This window comes from Alternaria burnsii (assembly GCF_013036055.1).
Source record: "Alternaria burnsii strain CBS107.38 chromosome Unknown 746, whole genome shotgun sequence".
NCBI lineage: Eukaryota > Fungi > Ascomycota > Dothideomycetes > Pleosporales > Pleosporaceae > Alternaria > Alternaria burnsii.
The window spans coordinates 867,274-894,009 of NW_024066109.1; the positions used below are offsets into that span (position 1 = coordinate 867,274).

Consider the following 26,736-nt stretch of genomic DNA (forward strand, 5'->3'; position numbering starts at 1 on the left):
ATTCTTTCTCCGCGCAGGACATAGTACGTCCGGATACGTTTCTACCTCCCGAAGTGGCTCCCAAGACGTTCTCCAGGTGCGTGAGCTGAGTTAGGCGCTTGCATGTTCCCCTCGTCGAGACCCTGTGCGTCGCGCCTTCCCCGCGCTAGCTTACTGCAGCCGCATGCCCCACCAAAGCCACGCGTGTTGAACGGAGCAGAGCTCACCGCTTGGGCCGAGACCACCTTTCTCTGATACAAACATCTGCCGCCTCTCCCATACATCGAGGCCTCAATTGCTTTTTCCACGCCACTACACATCTCACATACTCCAAAATGGCAGCTGCATACCCCCCTGGCGGAACCTTCTTCCAAACCCTCAACAAGAGCTTCGCGGATGTCCCTGTCGATGAGGCAAAGGACAGTGCCATCTCGACGACCGAGTTCCTAGAGGCTGCTGAGAGCACCACCACTCTTTTCGATGTCCTGGGCTCCGTGGCCTTCAAGCCCGTCAAGGGTGACATGAGCGGCAACATCAAGGTGCGTAGAGGCTGGGAGCTTCAAGTGATGCCATAAGCGTGGTGCTAACACGGTGCAGAAAATCCGCGACAGGCAGCTTGCTGCCCCAGCCCAGTCAGAGACGCTCCAGGAGCTTTGCTTGAACGAGCTCAAGGAGAAGAAGCACACTGCCACCGAAGGTCTCCTGTGGCTGACCCGGTAAGTCATCCCCTCCACTCGACAACATCATGCCACTAACATGCATGTCACAGTGGCCTCGACTTCACTGCTCAGGGTCTCCGTCACAACATCTCCAACCCCTCCAAGGAGCTCGCCGACTCCTTCCGCGACGCCTACGGCAACACACTCAAGCCCCACCACTCCTTCATGGTCAAGCCCGTCTTCAGCGCTGCCATGAGCGCTACACCTTACCGCAAGGACTTCTACAGCAAGCTTGGCGATGATGACAGCAAGGTCCAGGCTGAGCTGGAACAGTGGCTCGCCGCGTTGGAGAAGCTCCTCGCTATCCTGAATGCGTTTTTGGCAAAGAAGGAGGCCAAGTGGTAGAGGAAAGCAAGCAAGCTATTAGCATACCCTACTACATGAATGATGAACATGAGCAGCTACAACATGCTGTATGCTACAATCTCTGCTTCCATCAGCCGTGATGCTTCCCTACTTCTTCCTTTCAAACACGAAAAGTGCCTCGTCTTTGCCCGCAAAACTCGGCAACGGCATCCTCAATGTCAGCTCAAATGCCTTGAGATTCTTCTCCACCCACTCATCTACAATCACGTCCTGAAACCCAGTAAATCCATTCCCATTCTGCGTTCCCGCAACTACTATTCTGTCACCCTGGAAAGCTTTGAGTAATGGACCTGTGAAACCACCTGTAGCCTGAGGATAGACGAGTAACAGAACACAACCTTTGCCACCCTCGTGTTTCTTCAAATACTCCTTGCCGTCTGTGATGATAGTGTCTTTGATCCAGGAGACGCGGTACTCGCTGATCTGGTTATCGATGGCACGTACATCGAGTGGCTTGGAGGTACCGATGTGAGCGATCGGGAAGTTGCGTAACATGTAAGTCCAATACCCGTTCCCACTGCCAATGTCCAAGATCGGGAGCACATCTTCTTTGGCCGGTTTCGCTGGCTGAGCGAGTTTGGCTAGGACGTGCAGGGCAGCATACGAGGGCACCACGCAGCCAAAGTGATGGTAGAAAATTGGCAGAATGTGATGAGATATACGGGTGTATGTACCTGATGGTAAAGGACCAGCCCACTCCAGTTCCTCACACGAGTACTTCCAGAGATCCAGATAAGGGTTCTTGTGTTGTCGAGCTGGTTTTTTGGGGTCTCTTTTTGAAGGAATCAGATTGGTGGACTTATTGAAGAGCCGGTCGTTTAGGTGATTTCCTATGCTTTTGCGGAGGGTGTCGGCTTTTGCTGATTTGGCGAAGTTGTTGAGCGCTGTGGGGAGGTTGTTTTGGGGAGAGAAGAGGAATGTGTAAGCTTGGATTTCTTCTAGGGAGGGATGAGGTGGTTCGATAGGTTTTCCGCCATTGTCATGATACCATCCATGCAATCCATGACTTCTTTTCGCTTCGATAGCTCTCTGTGTGGCATGCAGTGTGGTCTCTGCTTGTGCCCGATAGACGTATTTGTCTGTAGGCGGGATGCCGAATGACTCGCCTATACATTGCGCGAGAACCTTCCCACTGCAAGATGGAGAGTACTTTTCTTCGGACCAATCTTCAAAGAACGCATCTGGGTCAAAGTTCTGCAAAGCCATGATGGTAGATGCCTGTCCGGAATCGACGTTCGCACTTGCCCGGCACGAAAACGGGTAAGGTGAGTATCTTGCTACACTAGCTCTCTCTCGTACCTGCACGTCAACTCTAAAAGGCAGTAAATAAGTAATATTCAATTCACAATGACTTGCAGCAAGTGCTCTCTGATCGGACAAGTTCCGCGGCGCCTATTCGGCAAGCGTCCAATGAGATCCTGCTGATGAAGAATTGGGGCGATTCCGTCATCCATCAATAATCAGTTTAGCGTCTTCCCCCTTCCCCACATCTCTTCTATTAGCAGCATTACAGCGTCTTAGTCACTCATTGCAAATGCTATGCGCGAAGCAAATGGAGCTTCGAAATGATGCGCATGATGCGCAAACTAACCGTCCATCTACTGACAGCTATAAAGGGCCCCAGACACGTTCGATGCCAAAAAATCCCCTCTCATGATGTCAGACACACCAACTCAACATCGCTCTACCACAGCAGATACCTCTTACTCAACTACTACAAAGGCACTTACAGTAATTGTAGGACTTTTTGCAATCACCCTGGCGTTCTCAAGCACCTTCCGTAGTATCTTTTTTCCTATTTCTATCAAACCTACCGTACGCGCAATGTCGACCGCGACTTCAATGAACGTCACCAAGCGCCCTTGGTCGCAACGCGGACATGCCGATCACGATTGGCTGTTCACATACCACACATTCTCGTTCGCGTCGTACTACGACCCCAGACATGAGAGCTTTGGTCCGCTCAGGGTTATCAATGAGGATAGGGTGAAGGCAGGCACTGGTTTCGGTATGCAAATGGCGTCTCCATCCCTAAATTATACCCATGATCATTACTGACAAATGCTTCAGGAACTCACAGTCACGCCGAATTCCTCATCTTCAGTTACATCGTCAACGGCGTCCTCGAACACAAAGACAGCATGGGCAATCTCGAGAACCTGAAGCGTGGCGAAGTCCAGTTCACCTCCGCCGGCACAGGCATCCGCCATTCCGAATACAACCGTAACCGCGATTCCGAAGTCCACTTCCTCCAAATCTGGGCTAAACCGAACAAGAGAGGTCTAAAGCCACACTACGAGACGAAGAAGTTCACCGATGAGGAGAAGACTGACAAGCTGGTCCGGATAATGGAATACACAGATCGTCTAGACCAGAACAAGGGCGCCATCGGGCTACAGGCTGACCTTAGCATGGACGCGTCGATTCTTTCTCCGGGCAAGAAGGTCGTACACGAAGTCGTTGCTGAGGGGCCGAGGAAGCTTTACGCACATCTTGTTATGGGCGGGCGGTCGCAGCCCAAGCAGGGCGGGGCACAGATCAAAATTGGAGAGACAGTATTGGGAGAAGGCGATGGCGCGTACATCGACGGAGTCAAAGGACCAAACAAGATCGAGATTGAGAGTGTGGGCGACAAACCCGCTGAGTTCATTTTCTTTGATATGGGACCCGAGGATGCGTAGACGGGCATCTGGTTGAATTCTTACAGCCGACTTGTCCATCGTATAGTAATTGTAAATACAACACCATTTCTAGCGCAGTATTTCATGCTGTCCATCCGAAATATTCTTCATCCGTCATTTCTCTGAGTTGAGGATATCCAAATATCTTGATCTTCAGCTTCCTCTGACAATCATCCAGCACCCAGTTATTCCGCCAACCAAATACTTCCTGTCTAATCACAGTCGCCAACGACTACATACCATAAACCCACTCGTTTGATGCCTCGTTCTCTTACGAGCACCCCTCAAGCAATGCCTATACTCAAAATGTACAGGCAATTCCTCCGCCAGCCATCCGATTTCCGGGCAAACGCTTGAACTTATTTCGACAGCACACGATGCAAACGCAGCCGCTTGCTGGTCTTCCGCCTCCAGCTCACCGCCAGCATGCGACAAACAGATCCATCAACCAAGCCTACCGAACTGAATTTCTCTCGCTTCCCTCTCTGGTGACACCCCAGATATGGTCGCCATCAGCCCATCCCCTGCTAGGGATGTTGGGTTGCTGGACACCAGTGCCCACAAGATTGCTTTCTTCATCATCGCAACGCGCTACCAATACCATCCGACAAGAATTCTGGCAATGCCATGCTTCTTCCTGTGAAGATTCTATACTCTAGTTGCGAATCTCCCACAAGGGCAACGAGAGGTAGATTTCGACTACGATTTTGATAACGAAGAAGGGAAAGCACGAGGAAGTGTGGGACGTTTGGCGGCTGGGATTATGGATTATGACAGATGCTCTTGACAGGAAGGTGCTTGAATTTGTCCTTCTTCGAGCGTTGACTATGACCAGTGCAAAGCTGATACGACAAGATTGTGAACCACTACATACACTACGTGTAGCATGCTATTTGCGACTTCAGGAGAAGTAGCCTAAGCGCATACCCAACAGCCTCATACTTTCCTCGCCCATATTTCGTTCAAAATATCTTGCTTCTTCGTACGTCTGGCTGTTTTGTAAGGAGGGGCTCCAAACTCGGACTCTAAGCCAATATGAAATTCTTTGAGATCTCTTCTCCGGCCTGCAGCACTCGTGCCGTCCCATGAATCCGGCGCACGAGAGCGAGAGCGATCTGCAGGGCCAGGAAATAAGTCGCTGTTGTTGCTTTGGACACTATATATAGAGCTCGCAGGATATACGGGTCCAGGCACTGTAAGAGCTTCCGGTTCAGGACGAAGTGGTGGTTCAGCACCCTCATGGGCAGATCCAGACCCAGTTCTTGTATCCAGGATTTGCAGACCTTGCTCTTCGTCTCTCTTGTGAGCCGTGTGAAAGTGCAAGAACAACCGGAGAGTGACTACAATTTGGACGATCAGGATTACGAGTGTGATCAGGCAGATTACCACTATGCTTTCGACTTCCATCTCGTGAGCGTTACAAGCTTGAACTCAGACATACTGATGGGGTTATAGCATTGGATGGCAAGTGTATCGTCGTGGATACACGTACAGATTATGCACTGTTATGGTGCTGTTGACAGCAGAACAGCAAACGCAAAACAAGACTTTGAGATGAGAAATCATTTTGGATTGAGAGAATGATTTTGCGATGAGACCTGATGTTCAGCTCACAGAAGTATCCGCGGTGGCCAGCGAGATCATCATCACCCACGGGGTCTTCGGTCAGATCTCTTAGTCCCCATCGCTTTCGCTTATGATTTATTATTTCGACTTTTCCGCACAACGTATCATGTCCACTACTAGTCCCTCTACTTCTACGTATAATACTGCACCCCAGGATGCGCATTCTCCGCCGTCTGCGTTGGCCTTGGTTTCGTCGTCCTGAAATCGTAATATAGGTCTGACTGGGAATCTCTTCTCTTAGGTCCACCGTGGTGGTTGCGCGTTTTGATTCTTAGACGTCGAAGCCACTCCTTGAAGAGTATCCAGCGCCAGATCAGTGGTACCGGGTCATCTGCCATGGTTGGTAGTATCTCTTTTGTTATTGGGCTCAATAATACGAAGTTGGCTTCGCAAAGCGGTGCAAAAGGTGGAAAGTAGCGAAACTTGTGAAAGCTAGCGCAAGTGTGAGAGATTGTGACATCAGTAAGAGCAGAAGTGAAGCCAATGGCAAATGTCATGGGCTATGACGAGCAACAACATACGTATGTGAACCTTCGCGCAATTTGTTTTGTTGTTCAGTACTATCCTTGAGCACAATCACGGCTAACTGAAAAGACAGAAGAGTCGCGAACAAGCTTTACATTCTAGTTGTGCGGGTAGCTTACTACACGCCAATCATCCGCTACACCTACTTTACGCTAGGCACACGATTCTCCTCATTCTCACGATCATGACCTGGAGCTTGCTCGTCAACCCAGTAAAACCGATCGCCGTGTCGTGCAAACTTTCCGGTACCATGTAGGTTCTCGTATTTTTTGAAAAGACCTGATCAGCTACGGACTAGCATGGGCTTCTTAACAGCTATAAAGATAAGGTAGAACGTGAGCGGGGTGGCGAGACAAATGCCAAACAGCATAAAGATCTCGTAGAACTGATCCATCATAAGTGTGGGCGCAGGTACAGGTGAGCTCGGCAGAACACTGCTTAGGCACTGGATTGCTGGTACGATGTCCAAATCGCTACAAAGAGAGCAGAAGAGTGAGGGATACAATAAAGAGGCAACTGAACATGATGGAACACATTGATCAAGTCTCTTCATGTTATTATGCTCAATGCCAGCAGGGCGTCCTCCCGGTGTTGTTTCAGAACCTCTACCAAATCACTCCTTCACATCAGATTCTTTGTTTCTGTGATCCATACTTCCTCCGGGCCAGTGATAGGCAACCACATAACTGTATCTCCCCTTCTTCTTGACCTCAACAGATTGATCACACAATCCACCTTGTTCGGTACCATACCGCGGTAATACCGAGACTTCGCTACTTCTTCTGGCCAATGCTTGTGCTGGCCTTTGTATACCTGCATCATTGCCACTTAGCTGCAGTCTTGTTCGCTCTTGCACTAATTCAACGAGTTCGTGCTCTCGATTCCTCTCATGATGTCGCTTCAGTATCCTCCCTATAACATTGTAGATGATCCGGAGCAGGATAAGGCTAGCGATAATTATGATCATGACCCAAAGCGCGCTAGCTTTTGCCCAAGAAAAGTCTTTGGCTGAAGCTGAGTAGGAATTACTTTCGGATATCATGGCTTCGAATAGATGGTAGGCAGAATGAATGGAACGATAATTGACACATGGGAAACAAGGAGAGCCAAATAGAGTCCTCGGTGAACTGTGATTTGTTTGGACATGGCCGTGTCGCAGCAAGCTACACCGCTGGCGAGATGCCGTGCTGGCAAACGCAACAACGCGTGATCATCATCACAGCCAACATCTCGTATGTCACACTCTTTAGGCAAAGCCGGCGCCACGAAGCCTTTCATCGAGATTATAGGAACATAGCCACGCTTTGTGCTCATCGTTCCAGACTATTGCTCTTTCTTTACAGCTTCCGGCTGATCTTCATCATGACAGTCATTTATACTCGGTCCTTGGGGTCTGTCATCCCATACATCCGGATCGGCAAACGGATCCGGGAAACCCATCTGAATTAGAACGCCATTTAGGAAGATCGACAGAGCCATAAAACCTGCGATCAGCCATATGGCATTCTCCTGTATCATATTTGTAAACAGCGGTCAGCCTCAAACAAGAGAACAAATATGTGATAAGAGAAGCTGGAATGGCTAAGAGAGTCGAGAGGTATGCCGTAAGGAGTCTAACGGCTTTGGAATGACATTACAACCTTGTATATAGCAAGGGAGTAGATGTGTGTTTGCTATTATATGCGAAGTGCTGAAAAAGTATCGATATAGCAAGTATTTTTTCATCATACACCAGCCAGTTCATCACGGTGCTGTTAGGCAAACCGCGAGCGAACGGCTTCAGATGCGTGATTGAACACCGCCATGTTTGGCAATGTGCTCTCTACACGGTTCTTACCCCTGCTTCTATGTTCTCCATTCTCTGTTCTTGGGAAATGTTGTTTCCAATGCTGTAGCCATTCGTTGGACAATTACGGCATTTAAAAGAGTAGTAATGACCTGGATTGGCAGTACGCTCTGGGATGCAGACTTCATGGGTCGTATGAATGATAGCACTTGCGATGCGAGCTTTACTTTGGACGCGACACGGATGCAAGTAGTCGACATACAACACAATGAAGCTAACTGAGAAGGACATATGAGATTGTATAGGAAAAAGCCCAGGAAAAACATGTGGAAGGAGAGCAAGGAAAACGCAATCAAAGAGACTCATCAATCAAGAGTGGAAGACGACCAGCCAATGTGAAGTGCCAACAGCATTGTTCATGAGCAAACGCTTTAGCGTCATGCTACGTTACAGTGGCTATCGATGACATCGAGCTCCATTTGTAGAACAAGAAGAGAGTATCGAGTTGATTGTTCTACGTACGAAGGAGAAATCCCTTGTTTATATAGGGACAAGAGAGTACGCTAGTGAAGGAATGTGAGTGGATCATGTGGGAGGATGCAAACCAACACCATTCCGGCGAATGTGACTTTATTCTGATTGTAAGAATACAGAATTAGAGAATTCGTGCCCAGGTCAATACGAAATCTATTCTCTACGAATGTTACAACAATACAGGCCATTCATGACCATCAAAACCTGTCAAGCCGAGATGCCTGAATCCTAACGCGTCGCAACGAAGACATGGGGATATTCTGGCTCTAATGTACATGAAGCAGGTTTCATCTCGTATTATTCTTCAGGAAGGCATTCCAATCGGTCTTCACTCCCTGTACGTCAACCCCTGTCACACCGTCCCCTTCGGTCCAACCTTGCCACTTCTCCAGACCAAAGAGATGGCGCATGGTAGGCCGACCATGGGGACAAGACCAAGGTTTGTCCATACTGCCCATGTGTCGAACAATCTCTCTCATCCGGGGCGGCTGAAGAGTCTTACCAATCATCACGGAACTCCTGCAGGCGCGGCTTGCTAGTAGCTTCCTGACTTTGGAAGGGCGTGGTATGTGCCGCGATGTGGAAGTAGAGGATGACGGTGGGTTCTCTAGAATGAGTGCTAAGAGCTCCTCTAAATCCGTGGGTGTAAATGTTACTTCCTTCGACATGGGTAGCGAGACTAGCTGCGCATGATGATCCGCTTCATTCTCGTCTATGGTTTCCAAATCGACGACGAAGCCGTTAGCGGTTAGCGAGTGCTTATTCTCGCGAATGATCTCTCTTTCCACGGCAGTAAGTTCCAGAGGATGTGGATGTACGAGTTTCTGTGGCACCAGCGTTGTCGTCGCAGACAGACGCTCGAAATTGTATTTCTCGTCGCTCGCATGCTGGTCGATGATGAACACATCTGATGTTGGCGATGTAGAAGTAGGTGGTCGCACGGCGATGATGAAGCCTAGATTAAACTGACCAACAATGCGCATCTCATTGAAGTCAGCCTTGGTTACTGTAAGACTAAGTCGTTCTTCGGGGTCTTCTTGGTTTAGTTGAGTACTTGTTGGAAGCGCAGCCACCTCATCGGTTCCTGGCATAGAGGCATCGATAGACGCTTGTATGTTCTGTATATACCGAGCAATAGCATCAACATCCGTGTCGACAACACGCTCGAGATTGATGGTCCAGTACTTCTTCTGACTGACTTTGAATAATTTGTTGGCCCGCTTCAAGTTCATGTCAGTGGGTCGGGAAGCGGCTTCTTCGGCTTCAGCGATGAGCTGCGCAATCTTCGTTTCTTCTCTTTGCTTCTTCTCAGAGTCCTCGATGTAGTCGTCATCTGTGTTTTCCGTTTCTGCTTGAGCCTCGGCTTCGGCCTCTGATGCTGATTCCGCGACTTGATCTTGTTCCGAAACAATTCCTAAGTTGGGCGCTGGGGTGCTGGGAGAGACTGTGATGTCATCAGTTTGGGGCTTTTCAAATTCTCGAGATGACAAGCGCTTGATTGGAGATGGAGAGCGTATAGGTGCATCAGACATGTTACTGTCCTGAGTGACTTCATTGCCATCCTCTTCTTCTTGTCTGTCCTCCTCATCATCTTGATCGTCCTCGTCGCTACTTTCTGCTTGGGTACCCGGTGCCGCAAAGCCACCTAGACCGTTCTTGAATAGACTCCTCTTCGGTGTCTGATTCAATGGCTTGCCAGAAAGAGAGAACTTTGGCGTGTGTATCCTAGCTCGTTTGGAGGCTATCGATTGACTTCTGGTGCCGATTGTAGAAACAGTCGTCGTGTCGCCCACAGTTATCGTGGCTTGTTGGATTGGGGTACGCATGGGACGCATGCGATCAAATGCATTTTGAATTGTACTCTGTGACCACGACTTTTGCGGCGTTTGTACGATAGCCGGAATTGGCTGTTGTTCATCCTCTCCATCCTCGACAGGTTGTGAATGCTTGCTGCTGGGCTCGCGCTGACGAGGGCTCTGAGACGCTATACGGGCGTTGAAATCTTGAACAATCTTCGGGGGTTGAGAAAGTCGGACAGGCACGTCGGCCATCTCTTCCGGTTCGAACAACGGCGACTGCGACCTTGCAAGTGGTGGATGGACAGAACCTTCATGCTCAGGTGTAGTGCTACGTTGAGGCATGTGAGAATGCGACACACGATCCCCAGTCACATTGCTGTCATCAGGCGTGCTGGTTCTCCTGGACCTAACTGCTGGACGAATTTTTCGGTCTTCAGGGTCGCGATCAGCGGATCGCTCAATGAGACTTGCTTTCACAAAGCCTGGAAGATCGCTTGTTCTGGGCGTTTCTGTGACAGATCTCATGTCAGATCTCCTTGGGGTCTCCAGGCGGGTCTCAACAGCATCTTCCGATTCGCTTCGGTCACTCTCTATTACCGAGGTAGTGCTCTCACGAGACTGCATGGTCGGTGGCTTGAAGGTAGACGTGGGCGTTTTCTGGCCTAGGAGTTGAGCTTGAGGGACACTTTGATCATGACCCTCAAATAATTCCAAAAGAGCCTCTTTGAGGTTCTCTAACAGCGCAGTCTGATCATGGAGCATGATGGTCCGTTTGTCTGGACTCACATTGACGTCGTAGGCGTTGGTGTCCAGCTGAATATCTGCGAAGACAAAAGGCGATTGTGTGATGTTGTAGGACTTGTAGACCTCATTGAATGCCTTCGCAACCTGTGGCAGATTGCAAGGCCGTGAGTTCACAAAGAACATTTGTCTGTCCGGCGTTTGGCGGCCCTCGCCCACAACTGGGCGGGAGATGTGGCCCACAATCTTGACGGTTCGTGAGCCCGGATCCTCTTGCGTGCTCCAGTTCCTTGTGCTTTGTGTGGCACCAGGCCGACTTGAAGAGTCCATAACGAACTGGAGACTAAGAGGGATCAGGGCGGCAACCGTCTTTGCGCCGTAGACGTTGGAGATGTTGTCGCGCGTGCTCGCATTGGCGTTCGTGGAGAAAGCTACTGTCTTCTTTCTTGGACCATGTCAGTACAGCAGAAGAATGGTGGAAATGAGTATCCGTACTCACCCTTTCGGTATCTGATTGCTTACAGAGAACTTGACGCGTACGCTTATACAAGCATATGCGTTGAGCAGCTGCAGCACTTTATTGTACTCCCTTTTGACGTTCTTCTCGAGCTCCTTCCGCCGTACGGGCAAATTGTGGAATAGTGTCTCCACCACCACCGTTGTACCCTGCTTAGCCGCTACCACAGACGTCCCCTTCAGCTTGCCTGACTGCTCAAAGTCTAGCCGTGTGCCTTTCGGGCCGTCGGAAGGTCGAGTGGTGATGATGTGGAAGTTGGAGAGTGCACATAACGACGATAAAGCCTCACCGCGGAAGCCGAATGTCTGAAGCGACTCGAGGTCATCGTAGCTAGCGAGTTTAGACGTATAGTGCTTGAGGGCGATGGTGTCGTAGTCGTCAGGTGCAATGCCAGAACCATTATCCTGAACTTCTATGGCATCAAGCCCGTGGTTCTTGAAGCGCACCTCTGTGTTCCACGTCAGTCATCTCGCATCAACCAGGAATCTTGCAGCGAAGACATACCAATCGATGTGGCGCCTGCATCGATGCTATTCTCGACCAGTTCTTTGCATACCGAGTCCAGCCCAACAATGACCTGACCTGATTGGATCTGATGCACAGAGCGGCCCTCGATGGCCTTGATGGTGGCCATGTCAACCCATGCCGACGTTTGAGATGGGTGAACACGAAAGGCGTGACTACGCGACGCGTTTACGACTGGCCAATGGGCGGGGTGCGCTAGAATGTGGGGTTGCAGTGGACTCTCCACAGCATTTGTGATTCCAAACTTACGGGCTCCTAATATTATCGCGTGAATATAGCGAAATGGATGGCCTGAATGATCTCAGGCTTTTACAAGCGCCTTTGCGTCACATGACGGCGCAGTCGCAATCCCAGCATGAGAAGTGAGTCCACCAAGTGTACCTATTTCTGTGCCGTTGCGCACACATGTCCAGCGCGAGCAACAACAGTCGAAAAACCCTATGCTTATCTGCACACATACTTGAGTGGCTGACGTTATAATAGAATTGCAAAATTGCAGCGTGAGCTTCGAGAAGCTACAAAGGAAGTGCGCTCCGCCGATCTCATCTACCAGAAACATGTACTCTACTATGCAAGGAAGGACTGCCTGCAACTTGCGACCATGATGCATCAGAAACTTCCCGTTGAGCTGCGTGAACTGATTTACGAACTCCTCTGCGTCGAACTTGACCGTCCCATCCCTGTGGGCCCGTACTACCATTTCCGTAAATACGATCGGCCTTTGCACGACCCTCGATATAAGTTCACCCCGTCTAATTACCCATACGTCGAGTCCACCTGGCCGCTACCAAGAACTACCCCAGCTGTCCCCTATGCACCCCATGTTGGCGTTAGTGCGAATGTCGATGTTGAGATTGGAGGGGTATCTGACCAGCAGACTGGCTCGTCCCAGCCTATCGACAGTAATGATACACGGATGACTTCGGGCCTTACTGAACGTGTCATGGAGACAGTATCGTCAACTCCAGCCGACCGACTCAGACTCAATCACGAAGACGAGGATACTATACTTCCTGATGGCCGGATCAAAGAAATGCATACCCATAAGCCGCCGAGTGATATGGCACTTCCACACAGCCATTTCCTAGACCCCAGATACATGGGCCCAGAGATCGCATTCGAGATACAGAAGATGTATTATGCGCGAAACACCTTCTCTGTCTGCAGCGTCGAGCAGGGAATACTATACTTCCTAACTCGCGATTCTGGTTACAATATGGTGGGTTGTAACAATGATAGCACCCCAAAGGAAGTACCAAAGGACCTCCAGCTACCACTACCGGTTTACCCCAGAGAACATATCCAAAATCTCCAGGTTCGCGTCAAGCTCGAACAGTTCCACTCAGACATGCCAAAAGACGATATGACCGATTACGACAAGTATGCATACGAACAGCGTTTCCTACGCTTTACTGAAGCCAACTTGCGAGGTTTGAGAGTCTTCTTAGAGCATCGCCATGAGTACGGAATCAATGTTGAATTCATCATTCTCACTGAGTTTCCGAACTCCGGTGATGTGTGGACCGGGCTCGCCGCTCAATGCAATTATGTCAACTTTTTGGAGTGCACCAGAAGCCTAGTCTACACAATGATGCACGATTGTGACCACATCTCCGTCAAGATTACGCACTACGACGAGGGCATTTCGGCTTTCCCGCGCGATATCACCGGAATATTCGGATTGACAAAGGAACAATGGGAGCACGTAAGTATGACCCATTACTCCAACCTTCCCTACAACATATGCCACTTGTCTCAAGGCTGTCTCTTCAATCGTAAATTAATCGAATTGCAGGAAAAGAATGTTCCTGGGTATTTTGCTGAGGAGATGAGGAGGTTCCATGTTGCGATTCCGGGCATTACAGAACATAAAGCGCGCTGGGGCTATCCCGCTGATGAACTAATTCCTTTTCTTCGTCAGCGATGGGGCATGGATTCGTGGTTAGCTACCAAGGCGACGCACCCTGTCAGTGACGGGAGATATTGGCCAGAATTTTTCAAGGCAACCTCGCAAGAATGAATGATTGAGTAAAGAAGCGCACAGATGTGCTGGTGTTGCAGTCCTCTCCATTGTATCGGCACTATCGTTGTTTAAAAAATATTACTGCACCAATCCAGGCTGGATGCAGCCTTGTTACCATGCAGCAGAGATGTTGCACCGACTTCCACTGCTGCGGTTTCAGCAACCTTGATCTCGTTATTCTAGCTGTGCGTAGGGTCTACCACTGTATCATGCGATGATATATCCATCAGGTGGCGTGGCTGACATGCGATCTACGAACTGGAGTTCCACAAACAGTGCTGACAATGCTCACAGTGCGGACGAAAGCGCCGATTGGCCGTGTGCCTGAAAAGCTGGGCAGGCACCAAATGGGGCGGTCCCTAGATCTCGAGATCTGAGACATAGAATGGATTTCTAACACAGATCACGACTTAGGCTTAGTTTCCGACAACGTTTCCCGTCGACATGCATGGCTCGTATGACCGTATCGGCCGACCAACAATGCCGTCCAATATACGACAGCATCATCCATGCGAGACCGGTCTTCGCGCGCCCGGATGCGCTAAATCCGAATCGCCGTGCAGCGCCAGGCCTATAACGCACTAGATTCCGAAAGTTGATGTGATTGACATGGCTCCTTTTGCAGTGGCCACCGCTTGCGCCAAGCCCTGCAATTAAACAATTGGAGACCCTCTTTGGGCCTTGCTCTCGCGTGGGAATTTAACACGGCTTCGATTGACTCTTCGTGGTTTCCCTACGTCTTCCCCTCCGCGATCTTCGCGCTTTCTTCTGTACATTTCACGGCGCGGCGCGATCCTAATTCTTCAACATGGCGGTCAACGCGAGTTTCTTCTCGCCCACGGCGGATGCAAAAGTTGCGCACGTCATCCAGCAGTTCGACACCAGCGGCCTCCTTTCCTCTGTCTTCACCGGTTTCAATGTGTGGAAGCTCCTCCTGACGCTCATTATAACGGCTGTGGCGTACGACCAGTGTACGCACACCACCCTTCACGTTTGCGCCGGACACTGCTGACGCTGCTACAGTCAAATACATCTGGAACAAGGGCTCAATCGTCGGTCCAGCATGGAAAATACCTTTCATCGGCCCATTCTTAGAGTCCGTTAACCCCGACTTCAAGAAGTACCACGAGAAATGGTCCTCCGGCCCTCTGAGCTGTGTCTCCGTCTTCCACAAGTACGTAACCTGTGCGTCCGCTCCGAGTCTGTCCATACTGACCGCTCTTCAGGTTCGTTGTCATTGCCTCCACCCGCGACATGGCTCGTAAGATCTTCAACTCGCCTACCTTTGTCAAGCCCTGCGTTGTCGACGTCGCCTACAAACTCCTTCGCCCTGAGAACTGGGTCTTTCTGGATGGTCGTGCCCACGTCGACTATCGCAAGGGTCTCAACAGCTTGTTTACTCGCCAGGCGCTCGAACAGTATCTCCCGGGCCAAGAAGAGATCTACAACACATACTTCAAGCGCTTCGTGGAGCTTTCGCAAGTCGAGAACAAGGGCAAGCACATTCCCTGGATGCAAGAGTTCCGCCTCATGATCACGGCCCTGAGTTGCCGTACCTTTGTTGGCCACTACTGCTCCGATGAGGCTGTCAAGAAGATCGCCGACGACTACTATCTGATTACCGCTGCGCTCGAACTTGTCAACTTCCCCATCATTATCCCTTTTACCAAGACCTGGTACGGAAAGAAGTGCGCCGACATGGTTCTGGATGAGTTCTCAAAGTGTGCCGCAAAGAGTAAGGTCCGTATGGCCGCCGGTGGCAAGAAGGAGTGCATTCTCGATTTCTGGGTAGACAACATGATCCAATCCGAGAAGTACCGTAAGAGGATTGAGGCTGGCGAGAAGGTCGATGATGCTGAGAAGCCCGCGACCGTCATCCGCTGGTTCAGTGACATTGAGATCTCTATGACTATTTTCACCTTCCTCTTCGCTTCCCAGGACGCTACTTCTTCTGCCGCCACATGGCTCTTCCAAATCATGGCTGACCGCCCGGAATACCTCGACAAAATCCGTGAAGAGAACATCAAGGCCAGGAACGGCGACGTTCACGCGACGCTTTCGCTTGATGCCATCGAGAAGCTGCAATGGACCCGTGCTGTCGTCAAGGAGACCCTCCGCTACCGTCCTCCAGTCATCATGGTTCCTTACCTTGCTAAGAAGGACTTCCCTGTAACACCCGAATACACCGTCCCCAAGGGTTCCATGGTCATTCCTACCACATACATGGCGCTGCACGATGCTGAAGCATACCCCAACCCTGACTCGTTCGAGCCCGAGCGATGGATCACTGGTAACGCTGATCAACAAACCAAGAACTGGCTCGTTTTCGGTACAGGCCCTCACTACTGCCTTGGTCAGACATACGCGCAAGCCAACCTCATGTTGATGATTGGCAAGGCTAGTATGCTGCTTGACTGGGACCACCAGGTTACCGACCAAAGTGAGGTGATCAAGGTGTTCGCCACTATTTTCCCTATGGTAAGTCTGGACACCTGGCATAGTACGAGGAATTGTTGCTAACCAACCATAGGATGACTGCCTCCTCACATTCAAGGACCGAACTACAGCATAATAATTCACGCTTCATTCTACGTGATGCGCACTTTGAGCGATCTTTTCTTGCATTTGCAGCCGTAGATTTCGGTGTTCAAAATTTGGTTCGTCCAAGACAGAGTTGCATTCGTGCTCTGGTCTTGCATCTTTAGACTATAATGATTACGGCCCTTGGCGCTTCTTGAGAAGTGGCCCGTTGGCTTCATGAGTACAGTGTAAGCTGGGATGAATTAATAATGGGACGAGAGGATAGGCTTGGGAGGGAATGGTTCATATAGGACACTGATAATTGCACGAAGAACGTATAATAGCAACCAAGTCTTGTTGTGTCTTGTCATGAAGTTGTGCCTTACAAGTTCCGCGCGTGCTCACCAGCCTCGCGGCCAGGGACGAAAGCTATGACCATGAACCTTTGGTCTACTCCACATGCCGATAGTCTGCAACCTTCTACCGCCAGCTTGCCAACAACGACTCGAGCTTCGTCCGGCCCTAGACAGTCCTTGTGGATCGCAGATAATTCCTAGGATTTCTCGAGCAACTTTGCGACCGGGACGAGGATACATTCCAACTGCGCACTGCCACGCATCATTCAACCAACGCCCACACCCACGGCCACAACGAAGCAATAGTTTCACTGCAGCATCCGCACCCAAGCTCACGTCATGGCGCCCGCCGCCTCTCCATTGGAGCGCGATAATGAGCGCGTTGGACCACACCCATCGTATATCGAAGTTGCGAAGCCCTATATCCTGCAGTCGCGTATGCAGAAATGTCTGTCAGATATACACATGAGCGATGCCAAAGAGGATGCTGTCCGTCTGCAAGGCGTCGCCTGGATAGACCAAGTGAGACGCGCACTCCAACTGCCCATCCGCACCTTTAACACTGCCGTCATCTACTACCACAAGTTCAGGCTGTTGCACGCAGACAACGAGTACAATTGGGCAGATGCGGCAGCCGCAGCACTCTTCACAGCGTGTAAAATCGAGGACACCTTGAAGAAGAGCAGGGAAATCTTATGCGCTCACTGGAACCTCAAGGTTGGCCCTGGCGAGAGCCTAAGTAGCGACGATCCGGTAGGCACCTTTCTTGATAGGAGTGGCCATTGCAGGATCAAGGTTAACCTCTCAATAGCGCTTCGAGAACCACTCCAAACTCATCATCGGCCTTGAACGGCTCATGCTCGAAAGCGCCGGCTTCGATTTTCGCAATCGATACCCCCAGAAAGTCATGGTCAAGCTTGCTAGGGCTCTGCGATTCGACGCGAAAGACGAGGCCCAAACAACCTGGAACCTGAGCATCGATTCATACCGGACTTTTGCACCGCTGAAGCAGTCCACACCGACTCTGGCCATTGCGTGTCTAGAGCTTGCCGCACGGCTGCATGGTAAAGACACTACAAAATTCGTGGATGCGGGACCCGTAAGGTACAGCAAGTGGGCTACTAGTCGAGCAGAGATTATGGAGACCCTCCTTGATCTACTCGACCTGTACACCCATCATCGCAGCGCAACCTCGGTCGGACCCTCTTACACACTTGAGCACTTCATCAACATCCGCATTGGACTTAATCAGGAGGCTTCGGCAGCGAGTATACCACGTTATTCTCGGTACAAGTCGGAGTCTGTCGCCGATGCCGGAAGCACCACAAACGGCGCCAAGCCTCGCAACGGCATCGACCCGACAAGCCCATTCACACCAGCTACCCCCATTGCACATTCGCCCGCCGCAGATCAAGCGCCAAAATCTGCAATCGGAATTCGCGGTCAGAACGGTACGGTCAGGTTCATGCTGGACGCAGCCCGTGCACACGATGAACGCGCCGAGGTGGAGAAGTTTCACAAGCTTGAGGAAGAGGAGTACGAAGTAGAGGTGCCGATATCGAGTGAATCAAGGGCAGATGATAGGGAGAGAGAAAGAGCAAGAGTTGGCAGAGTGCGTTGAGTATAGACATGGAATTCGCGTTTGGATTTTGCTGTTCAATTTTTGCGCTGTCTTATCACGCATGAAAGGAACGAAGCTAAATTTCACTAATAGGATTCTATCAGAGTTGCCAACCACGAGAAAAGCAGCCCGGGCGTTGGTCACACAGAAGACTACTGGGATAAATTTCGCAAGCGCTCCGGAATGGCGTCAGATAGCGAGCCAGCTTCCAGAGCGGATGGCAATGTTCACGCATCCAGAAGAGCTGTAAACCTCGATAATGTCTCGGACAAAGGCAACGTACAGAGGAGAGCCGATGACCATGTCAATGTCTCATTCGATGATGGGGAGTCAAATGATCGAGGACGTGGTAGAGACTCACGCAAAAAACCTCGCCTACAGGATAGAAAGAAACGTGGCGACATATATCGCAGCAAAATCACGCAACAACTGGAACCGAGTTCAGAGCGTCTGCTACCAAGGTTATCGATGTCTTCTCATGGCGAGGCGGATCACGAACGAAACTTCGATTATACTGGTCAATTCACGCCTCTAGACAGGAGCAGAGGCTTTGGCGATCGAGGACATAGTGGTCGGCGCGAAGGCAGGATTATGCGCCGTGGTAGGAAAAATCATCATCGTGGATCCGACTGTGATATTCACGAACCAGGCGACACTGGATATCCCTCAGACGATCAATATCGCACCCCCTTTGCTCTGGAAGAAGCCCTCGTTGTTGTACCACGAGGCGAGAATGAAATTTCACGGCAGAGCACTACCATACGCAAAAGTTCGAAAAGACGAGAAGAATTACAGGAAACAACAGGTTTCGTCCTTGCGGATCTTATGCCAGTTGTCTCGTCAGCAGGAGAACTATCTTCACTCGCAAGACCCCAAGCAAGTAAAGAACGACTTGCGAAAAGAGACGTCTATAAAGAACAGACATCCGGTGCAGATAACGCACTGTCCGCGAATGACGGACATCAGTGGGCAAACATCGGTGACAACTATGGAAAGAATAGAGGCAGAGGAAGGGGAAGGGGAAGAGCGAGAGGCGGTAGGAGTGGTAGGTGGAACAACTACCGTGATGGTAGAGGCAGAGGTGCTGGCTCTGGAGCGTGGAACATGTGGCCTGATCGCTCTCCTCGGTCTCCTTGAGGAAGGACATGGCATGTCTTGAAGCAGCTCTGTCTTTACTTATTAGAACGAATTACATAGACAAAAGTTGACGCAGTGGCTTGCTCTCGTCAACTGAATAGTGATCACATCCAGAATATGCCTTTGAATACGATATTTTCATATCCAGCTCCCATGTGCTCATTGCATATCACAAACCTGCAATACAAAATGTCCTGGAATACTAGGCGCACATGAAAGGTGGTTCTGGAGAGACTGCGGGGATACCGGGGATAAGCGCAACATCACACCAGCTCACAACATGGTCGCCTTCAGATTGGATTTCAAAGCGCTCACTAGCAAAGCGTCTGATCTTGATCCAATTGTCTTCACCCAGAAGCAAGAGTCAAGTTGAGATGATTCATTGAGGGCGCCAAATCTCCCAAAATGCTCAGTCAGGTTGGCGTGATCATCATTTGACTGTGGCGTTGGCGGGAATTCCGTCACCAGGCGTCTTCGTGGAAAAGAAAAGATGTAGCGGTAGTCGTTGTAGTGATGCATGATGACTCTTGTGAATGTTTGTGCTTTTTCAAGGCGTAGACTTGCCAGAAATGCTTAACTGAGGCACATGCAGCCATGCATTCTTCCGCTGCAAGTCCAAATTTGGCAGTCGAAATTACCAGTGACGATATTTCCCCCGATCATGATCCACACTTGTCGCAAGCACCGCCCAATGACATGTATTGGGCCGTTGCATTATCATCCCCAGACGAATAACTGGCAGTGCCACAACAGATCAGTGGAGTCATCTCCCTTGGTTCTGGCAAGACAGCAGAAATTAGAGCTGGATGTTGTGCGGAGTGCAGAGGGAAAGGGCGCCGCAGCATAGCCAGTTTGGGCATTAAAGGTTACTTCGCGCCACCAGTGGGCCGTGCTTTAGCGAGGAAAGCGCGACTGACCCCACCACTAGCTCTACTAAAAACCTTCGCTCCCCCTCGCAGAACTCTTCTCAACCAGACGCACGCCTGCCTCTACGGCCTATATCAATCTCCGTCTGTCTGACTCTGGTCGACTGCATCGCCAGAGACATCAGCTCAACCCGCGACCTATACACCGAATCCGCGCGCTCAAAGCGGGGTATTCGACATCTCCCCACCACTGAATTTTCGTAAAAGAAGAGCAGTACAACACCGCAAAGATGGTCAAGTAAGTCGCTGCCGACCCTTCCCACCTCGCTCCAGACTCGAACATTCCGTCTCTTGTCTGTGAAATTGGTCGAGCAATGGCTAACATGACGACAGCTTCACCGTCGAGGAGGTACGTTCCGCGCACACATCACCCCGCATCACACTTCGACACCGGGAATATTGGAAGGATGGATACTGACTGCGCGGCTAGATCCGTGGTCTCATGGACGACCCTAAGAACATTAGGAACATGTCCGTTATTGCCCACGGTAAGCGCTCTCGTGGGACCCCGCAGTATCTGACAGGAAAGATGGCTAATATACCCCACCACAGTCGATCACGGAAAGTCCACCCTCACCGACTCGCTCGTCCAGCGTGCCGGTATTATCTCGGCCGCCAAGGCTGGTGAGGCTCGTTTCACCGATACCCGAGCTGACGAGCAGGAGCGTGGTGTCACTATCAAGTCGACTGCCATCTCCCTGTACGCCCAGCTCAAGGACGAGGAGGACCTCAAGGACATCCCTGTCCCCACCACCAAGAACGACTTCTTGATCAACTTGATCGACTCGCCCGGTCACGTTGACTTCTCATCTGAGGTCACTGCTGCTCTCCGTGTCACCGATGGTGCGCTCGTTGTCGTTGACACCATTGAGGGTGTCTGCGTCCAGACCGAGACTGTCCTGCGTCAGGCTCTTGGTGAGCGTATCAAGCCCGTTGTCATCATCAACAAGGTCGACCGTGCTCTTCTCGAGCTCCAGCTCTCCAAGGAGGATCTGTACCAGAACTTCTCCCGTGTCATTGAGTCCGTCAACGTCGTCATCGCCACCTACTTCGACAAGACTCTTGGTGACGTCCAGGTCTACCCCGAGAAGGGTACCATCGCCTTCGGTTCCGGTCTTCACGGCTGGGCTTTCACCATCCGTCAGTTCGCCAGCCGCTACGCTAAGAAGTTCGGTGTCGACAAGAACAAGATGATGGAGCGTCTCTGGGTAAGCACATCGATCGAGATAGTCTCCAGCAGTTGCTAACAGAACGTAGGGTGACAGCTACTTCAACCCCAAGACCAAGAAATGGACCAAGGTCGGCACCCACGAGGGTAAGAACCTCGAGCGTGCTTTCAACCAGTTCATCTTGGACCCCATTTTCCGCATCTTCCAGGCTGTTATGAACTTCAAGACCGACGAGATCCCCACTCTTCTCGAGAAGCTTGAGATCAAGCTCACCTCCGATGAGAAGGACCTCGAGGGCAAGCAGCTCCTCAAGGTAGTCATGAGGAAGTTCCTTCCCGCCGCTGACGCTCTCCTCGAGATGATGATTCTCCACCTTCCTTCTCCCGTCACCGCCCAGAAGTACCGTATGGAGACTCTCTACGAGGGTCCCCACGATGACGTTAACGCCATCGGTATCCGGGACTGTGACCACAACGGTCCTCTCATGCTTTACGTCTCCAAGATGGTGCCCACTTCCGACAAGGGTCGTTTCTACGCTTTCGGTCGTGTCTTCTCCGGTACTGTCCGCTCTGGTCTCAAGGTCCGCATTCAGGGTCCCAACTACCAGCCCGGAAAGAAGGAGGACTTGTTCATCAAGGCCATCCAGCGTACCATCCTCATGATGGGTCGTTTCGTTGAGCCTATTGACAACGTTCCCGCCGGTAACATTCTTGGTCTTGTCGGTGTTGACCAGTTCTTGCTCAAGTCTGGTACCCTCACCACCAACGAGACTGCCCACAACCTCAAGGTTATGAAGTTCTCCGTTTCCCCCGTCGTGCAGCGTTCCGTCGAGGTCAAGAACGCCCAGGATCTTCCCAAGCTCGTTGAAGGTCTTAAGCGTCTCTCCAAGTCCGACCCTTGCGTCTTGACTTACATCTCCCCATCCGGTGAGCACGTTGTTGCTGGTGCCGGTGAGTTGCACTTGGAGATTTGCTTGAAGGATCTCGAGGAGGACCACGCCGGTGTTCCTCTCCGTATCTCCGACCCCGTCGTCCAGTACCGTGAGACTGTCAACGCCACTTCCAGCATCACCGCGCTGTCCAAGTCACCCAACAAGCACAACCGTCTCTACCTTACTGCTCAGCCTTTGGACGAGGCCGTCTCCCTGGCCATTGAGGCTGGCAAGATCGCTCCTCGTGACGATATCAAGCAGCGTGCTCGTATCCTTGCTGACGAGCACGGCTGGGATGTGACCGATGCCCGTAAGATTTGGTGCTTCGGTCCCGACACCACCGGTGCCAACTTGCTCGTTGACCAGACCAAGGCCGTCCAGTACCTGAGTGAAATCAAGGACTCCGTCGTCTCTGGTTTCCAGTGGGCCACCAAGGAAGGTCCCATTGCTGAGGAGCCCATGCGCTCCATCCGCTTCAACATCATGGATGTCACTCTCCACGCTGATGCCATTCACCGTGGTGGTGGTCAAATCATCCCCACTGCGCGCCGTGTCCTCTACGCCGCTACCCTCCTTGCCGAGCCCACTCTGCTCGAGCCCGTCTACCTCGTCGAGATCCAGGTTCCCGAGCAGGCCATGGGTGGTATCTACGGTGTCCTTACCCGAAGGAGAGGTCACGTCTTCGAGGAGAACCAGCGTGTTGGTACTCCTCTCTTCAACGTCAAGGCTTACCTTCCCGTCAACGAGTCCTTCGGTTTCACTGCCGATCTCCGTGCCGCCACTGGTGGACAGGCCTTCCCACAACAAGTCTTCGACCATTGGCAACATCTCCAGGGTGGCTCGCCACTTGATGCCACCACCATGGTTGGTAAGATCGTGTTCGACATGCGTAAGCGTAAGGGTATCAAGACTGAGGTGCCCGACGTCTCCAACGTAAGTCCATCCGCAGATCACAACAAATTATCAGATGCTAACAGATTTCGCAGTACTACGACAAGCTATAAGGGAGTGCTAGCAAAAGCGTTAGATTTCCTTTCCTCGCAATTCTGGGTCATCCGACAGTCATGGGCAAGCTCGTGGCCGCTGGTCGATGTATGACGCAAACGGGTCCCCCTTGAAGCAACCAGAACTAGTAAATGTCGGTCCGGGCGGTTTCGCCCTTGATATTAGTCAGGTTTTTGGGGCTTTGCACGAAAGATACGGATAATGACCCTTTTCCTTACCTGTTCCGAGTGTAATATAGTTGGAGAAAATCAAGCTATATCGCACAATATGTTTTGTCGGTTGTCATGATGATGCTGGTGATGACATGCGCACACAAGCTCTTGATTGAGCGTTAGTAGTGGTTGCGCTACGGGTCTGTATGATTCTCTATATGTTGCGCATGTGTAAGACGTGACGGCAAGGGTAAGGTTGTTTGGCAGTGAATGTAGCGGGGCATTGATGTCACGTGCACACGAGTAAGAGAGCTATGACATTGTCGTCGCGCTAAGAGCAACGCGAAAGAGGTACGTTCTGCTCGGTCTAGGTCCCACCAGAGACGTCAACAACACAGTGCGGAAACATTGCGACGCAACCTTGATAACATCGCGCAACGTGGGGGAGAGCGGAAGTTGGCCACAAGAGCTATAATGTTGCTCGAAGAGAAAGACCATGCTGAGTTCAAGGGCTGGTTACTACCGAAGCTCGAAAACATGTAAGCCAGAGCCAGCCATCGCTCCCACCAAAGTCGTTGCGCAGTCGCAAAATACTGACGAGGAGTGCAGTTCCGATGCTGAAGCTGGGGTCCTTGCCGATTATGTGGCCGCGCTCGTCACCGTTGATGATACAGATGCAAACGTTCAGCGTACTCTAGTCGAGTCGCTGGAGGATTTTCTGGGCAGAGAAAGTAAGCGCATGAGAAAGCCATGTCATACCTCATAGCTGATCAGTGGAAGGCACCGAACCTTTCGCAAAAGATATCATTGCAGGACTCAGAGCCAAGAGCTACCTCCCAAAACCGAAAACGAACGACGCCGCGCAGCCATACCTCTCATCCCAAGCCTTACAGTCAGAGCCAATACAGTCTATCGTTGGCAATACGAACTTCGAATACGAACCACATCCGTCGAATGTGTCATCTGGGGCTCCTAGAGGTCCTGCTGCGACCAGAAATCTAAAGGCACCTCGCCACGTACCCGACCGACCGACCACGCAAAGCACATATCATGATGGCTCTAATCAGTCAAGGAAGCGCAAAGTCTTGGAAAGAGGTGATAGCCAGTCGCGAGAAGGCCAAGATCCACACTATAACCGCAGCGGTGGTGCGAATAATAGACCTTCGAAGCAGACCGCTCGCAGAGGCGGGAGAAGTGCTGGAAATGGAGAAGCGCCATCACAGAACGCCTTCGGTAGCTACGGTGGTATGCCGAACTTTGCCAACCTCCCACCCCCACCCCCAGGACCTTTGCCTTTCGATCCCTCAGACCCCATGGCTTTCTTTGCTATGGCAGCAGCTTTTGGCGCGAACCTGCCAGGCATGCCTCAGCTCCCTTTGCCCAACAGGCAAGATGGTGGCTCGAAACAAGTGCGGCCAAAGACAAAGTGTGCTGATTACTTCGAAAGGGGCTTCTGCGCGCTGGGCAGCCTTTGTCCACACGAGCATAATGATGCCGCAGTGACTGTTTCGCCTGACGAGATTCCCGAGTATGATCCAGAGCAGTCATTCCTTGCTGTACAGCCGCAAGGGTTGTTCAGCAGACAAGCAGTTCCTAGTAGCCAGCGTCGTCCGACCAAGAATCGGAGACCGCGCTCATCGTTCTCTTTGCCAGGCTATTCCCATGATCGATCAAACACCACGCTTGTCGTCGAACAGATTCCACAAGAATACTTCAATGATGACGGTATACGGACCTACTTCTCAGAGTTTGGTGAGATTGCTAATCTCGAGTTGCATCCTAAGAGGCGGTTGGCAGTCATTAGATTCGCCAACCGCCAGGCTGCTAATCAAGCCTACCATAGCCCCAAGGCCGTGTTCGAGAACCGATTCGTCAAGGTTTACTGGTATGGCCCCGACACAGGGGAAAAGCTGTCTCTTGAAAATAATGAAGATATTGACATGGAGGACCCGGGACACAAAGAAGAAGAAAAACTTGACTTAGAGGCTATTGCGATTAGACAAGCTGAAGCGCAGAAAGCATTCGAAGAGCGCCGTCGTAAGGCCCAGGAAGCAGATGCGAGAGCCGCAGAGATTGAGAGACAGCTGGAGGAGAAGAACAGAGAGATAGCAGAGATTAAACGCCAACTTGCAGAACTATCAGGTGATCCATCGGACGAGTTCTCACAGACCCTTGCAACCCTTCAAGCAGAGGCTGCAGAACTGTTCGATCAGCATGGTCCCGATGAGCCCTCGCCTAGTGATCGCGGCCATGGTGCTTTCCGTGGAACTTATCGAGGTCGTGGATACTTCCCACCTCGGGCCAGAGGCTATGCACCTTATCGGGGCGCGTATCGTGGTCGTGCAGGTGGTTTTGCTAGTCGCACTGCAAACAAGAAACTGGATAATAGGCCTAGGCGCCTAGCTGTCATGGGTATCAAGCCTGATTCACCGAGGGATGAATCTTTGAGACAGCATCTTCTTGTCAGTGGAGATTGTTCGTGTATACATCTTCGTCTGCTAATGATATCTCTAGAACATCCCTGATTGTAGCATTGAACGTCACCCCGAGCAAACCGATGCCCTCATCCTAACCTTCAAAGAACGATATCAGGCTGAAGAATTTCTGGATCAATCCCTCAGTATTCCTGACGTTGGTAAACTTGAGCTGGCATGGGTTCCTAACGACGCATTTGGTGGTCTCAAGTCTGTCACGACTACAACTGACGCTTCTGCAGCGAATTACGACGATGATGATGACTCGTCCGCTACCATCGGAGAGCAAGAAATCAAGGTTGAGGAAGAGGAAGGTCATCAGATGGGTGGAGTGGACGCGGATATGGATGTTGCGGATGATGTGGACGAGTGGCTGTGAGTGATACCCTAGGTAGGTGCCATGCTCCAAAACGCCTTTGTAACGTCTTTTTCTTTATTGGTATCATTATGCATTTTTGTGATGTTGCGAGTTTTCGTGGACAATTTGCGAGGTGCCTTAGAACGACCGTTGATAAGCGACTTTGGAAAGTTCTCAACAATTTCGGGACAGGCTTTTCGCATTTGTGCAATATATTGATACACTGATACAAATCCGTACAATGCATTATTTCCATGGTCTTGCAC

General features: G+C 51.0%; 8 protein-coding genes across 8 annotated transcripts; 5 read left to right on the top strand and 3 right to left on the bottom strand.

Annotated features, from left to right (window-relative positions):
* Positions 1 to 314: 314 nt before the first annotated feature.
* On the top strand, positions 315 to 1,043 carry GT037_002850 (glycolipid transfer protein het-c2; the record flags this gene model as incomplete). The annotated part of the gene is made up of 3 exons (XM_038927897.1): positions 315 to 518; positions 577 to 695; positions 749 to 1,043. 3 exons carry the CDS (start codon positions 315 to 317, stop codon positions 1,041 to 1,043), a joined length of 618 nt encoding a protein of 205 aa, XP_038789175.1.
* A 108-nt stretch (positions 1,044 to 1,151) lies between these two features.
* Positions 1,152 to 2,270, bottom strand: GT037_002851 (uncharacterized protein; the record flags this gene model as incomplete). The annotated part of the gene is made up of 1 exon (XM_038927898.1): positions 1,152 to 2,270. The coding sequence occupies one exon, from the start codon at positions 2,268 to 2,270 to the stop codon at positions 1,152 to 1,154; it is 1,119 nt and encodes a 372-aa protein (XP_038789176.1).
* A 618-nt stretch (positions 2,271 to 2,888) lies between these two features.
* GT037_002852 (uncharacterized protein) lies at positions 2,889 to 3,745 on the top strand (the record flags this gene model as incomplete). The annotated part of the gene is made up of 2 exons (XM_038927899.1): positions 2,889 to 3,072; positions 3,135 to 3,745. The coding sequence occupies 2 exons, from the start codon at positions 2,889 to 2,891 to the stop codon at positions 3,743 to 3,745; spliced, it is 795 nt and encodes a 264-aa protein (XP_038789177.1).
* A 936-nt stretch (positions 3,746 to 4,681) lies between these two features.
* GT037_002853 (uncharacterized protein) lies at positions 4,682 to 5,152 on the bottom strand (the record flags this gene model as incomplete). Its single annotated transcript, XM_038927900.1, has 1 exon — positions 4,682 to 5,152. One exon carries the CDS (start codon positions 5,150 to 5,152, stop codon positions 4,682 to 4,684), a length of 471 nt encoding a protein of 156 aa, XP_038789178.1.
* Positions 5,153 to 8,503: 3,351 nt separating this feature from the next.
* GT037_002854 (dna mismatch repair protein pms1) lies at positions 8,504 to 11,907 on the bottom strand (the record flags this gene model as incomplete). The annotated part of the gene is made up of 3 exons (XM_038927901.1): positions 8,504 to 11,201; positions 11,256 to 11,721; positions 11,778 to 11,907. The coding sequence occupies 3 exons, from the start codon at positions 11,905 to 11,907 to the stop codon at positions 8,504 to 8,506; spliced, it is 3,294 nt and encodes a 1,097-aa protein (XP_038789179.1).
* A 173-nt stretch (positions 11,908 to 12,080) lies between these two features.
* Positions 12,081 to 13,818, top strand: GT037_002855 (uncharacterized protein; the record flags this gene model as incomplete). Its single annotated transcript, XM_038927902.1, has 2 exons — positions 12,081 to 12,160; positions 12,282 to 13,818. The coding sequence occupies 2 exons, from the start codon at positions 12,081 to 12,083 to the stop codon at positions 13,816 to 13,818; spliced, it is 1,617 nt and encodes a 538-aa protein (XP_038789180.1).
* An 811-nt stretch (positions 13,819 to 14,629) lies between these two features.
* On the top strand, positions 14,630 to 16,393 carry GT037_002856 (cytochrome p450 61; the record flags this gene model as incomplete). The annotated part of the gene is made up of 4 exons (XM_038927903.1): positions 14,630 to 14,792; positions 14,845 to 14,995; positions 15,048 to 16,299; positions 16,352 to 16,393. The coding sequence occupies 4 exons, from the start codon at positions 14,630 to 14,632 to the stop codon at positions 16,391 to 16,393; spliced, it is 1,608 nt and encodes a 535-aa protein (XP_038789181.1).
* Positions 16,394 to 17,036: 643 nt separating this feature from the next.
* On the top strand, positions 17,037 to 26,491 carry GT037_002857 (elongation factor 2; the record flags this gene model as incomplete). The annotated part of the gene is made up of 12 exons (XM_038927904.1): positions 17,037 to 17,450; positions 17,509 to 18,309; positions 18,412 to 19,363; positions 20,589 to 20,619; positions 20,715 to 20,730; positions 20,812 to 20,869; positions 20,934 to 21,589; positions 21,639 to 23,414; positions 24,089 to 24,177; positions 24,248 to 24,369; positions 24,419 to 26,100; positions 26,153 to 26,491. The coding sequence occupies 12 exons, from the start codon at positions 17,037 to 17,039 to the stop codon at positions 26,489 to 26,491; spliced, it is 6,936 nt and encodes a 2,311-aa protein (XP_038789182.1).
* Between the last annotated feature and the right edge of the window lie 245 nt (positions 26,492 to 26,736).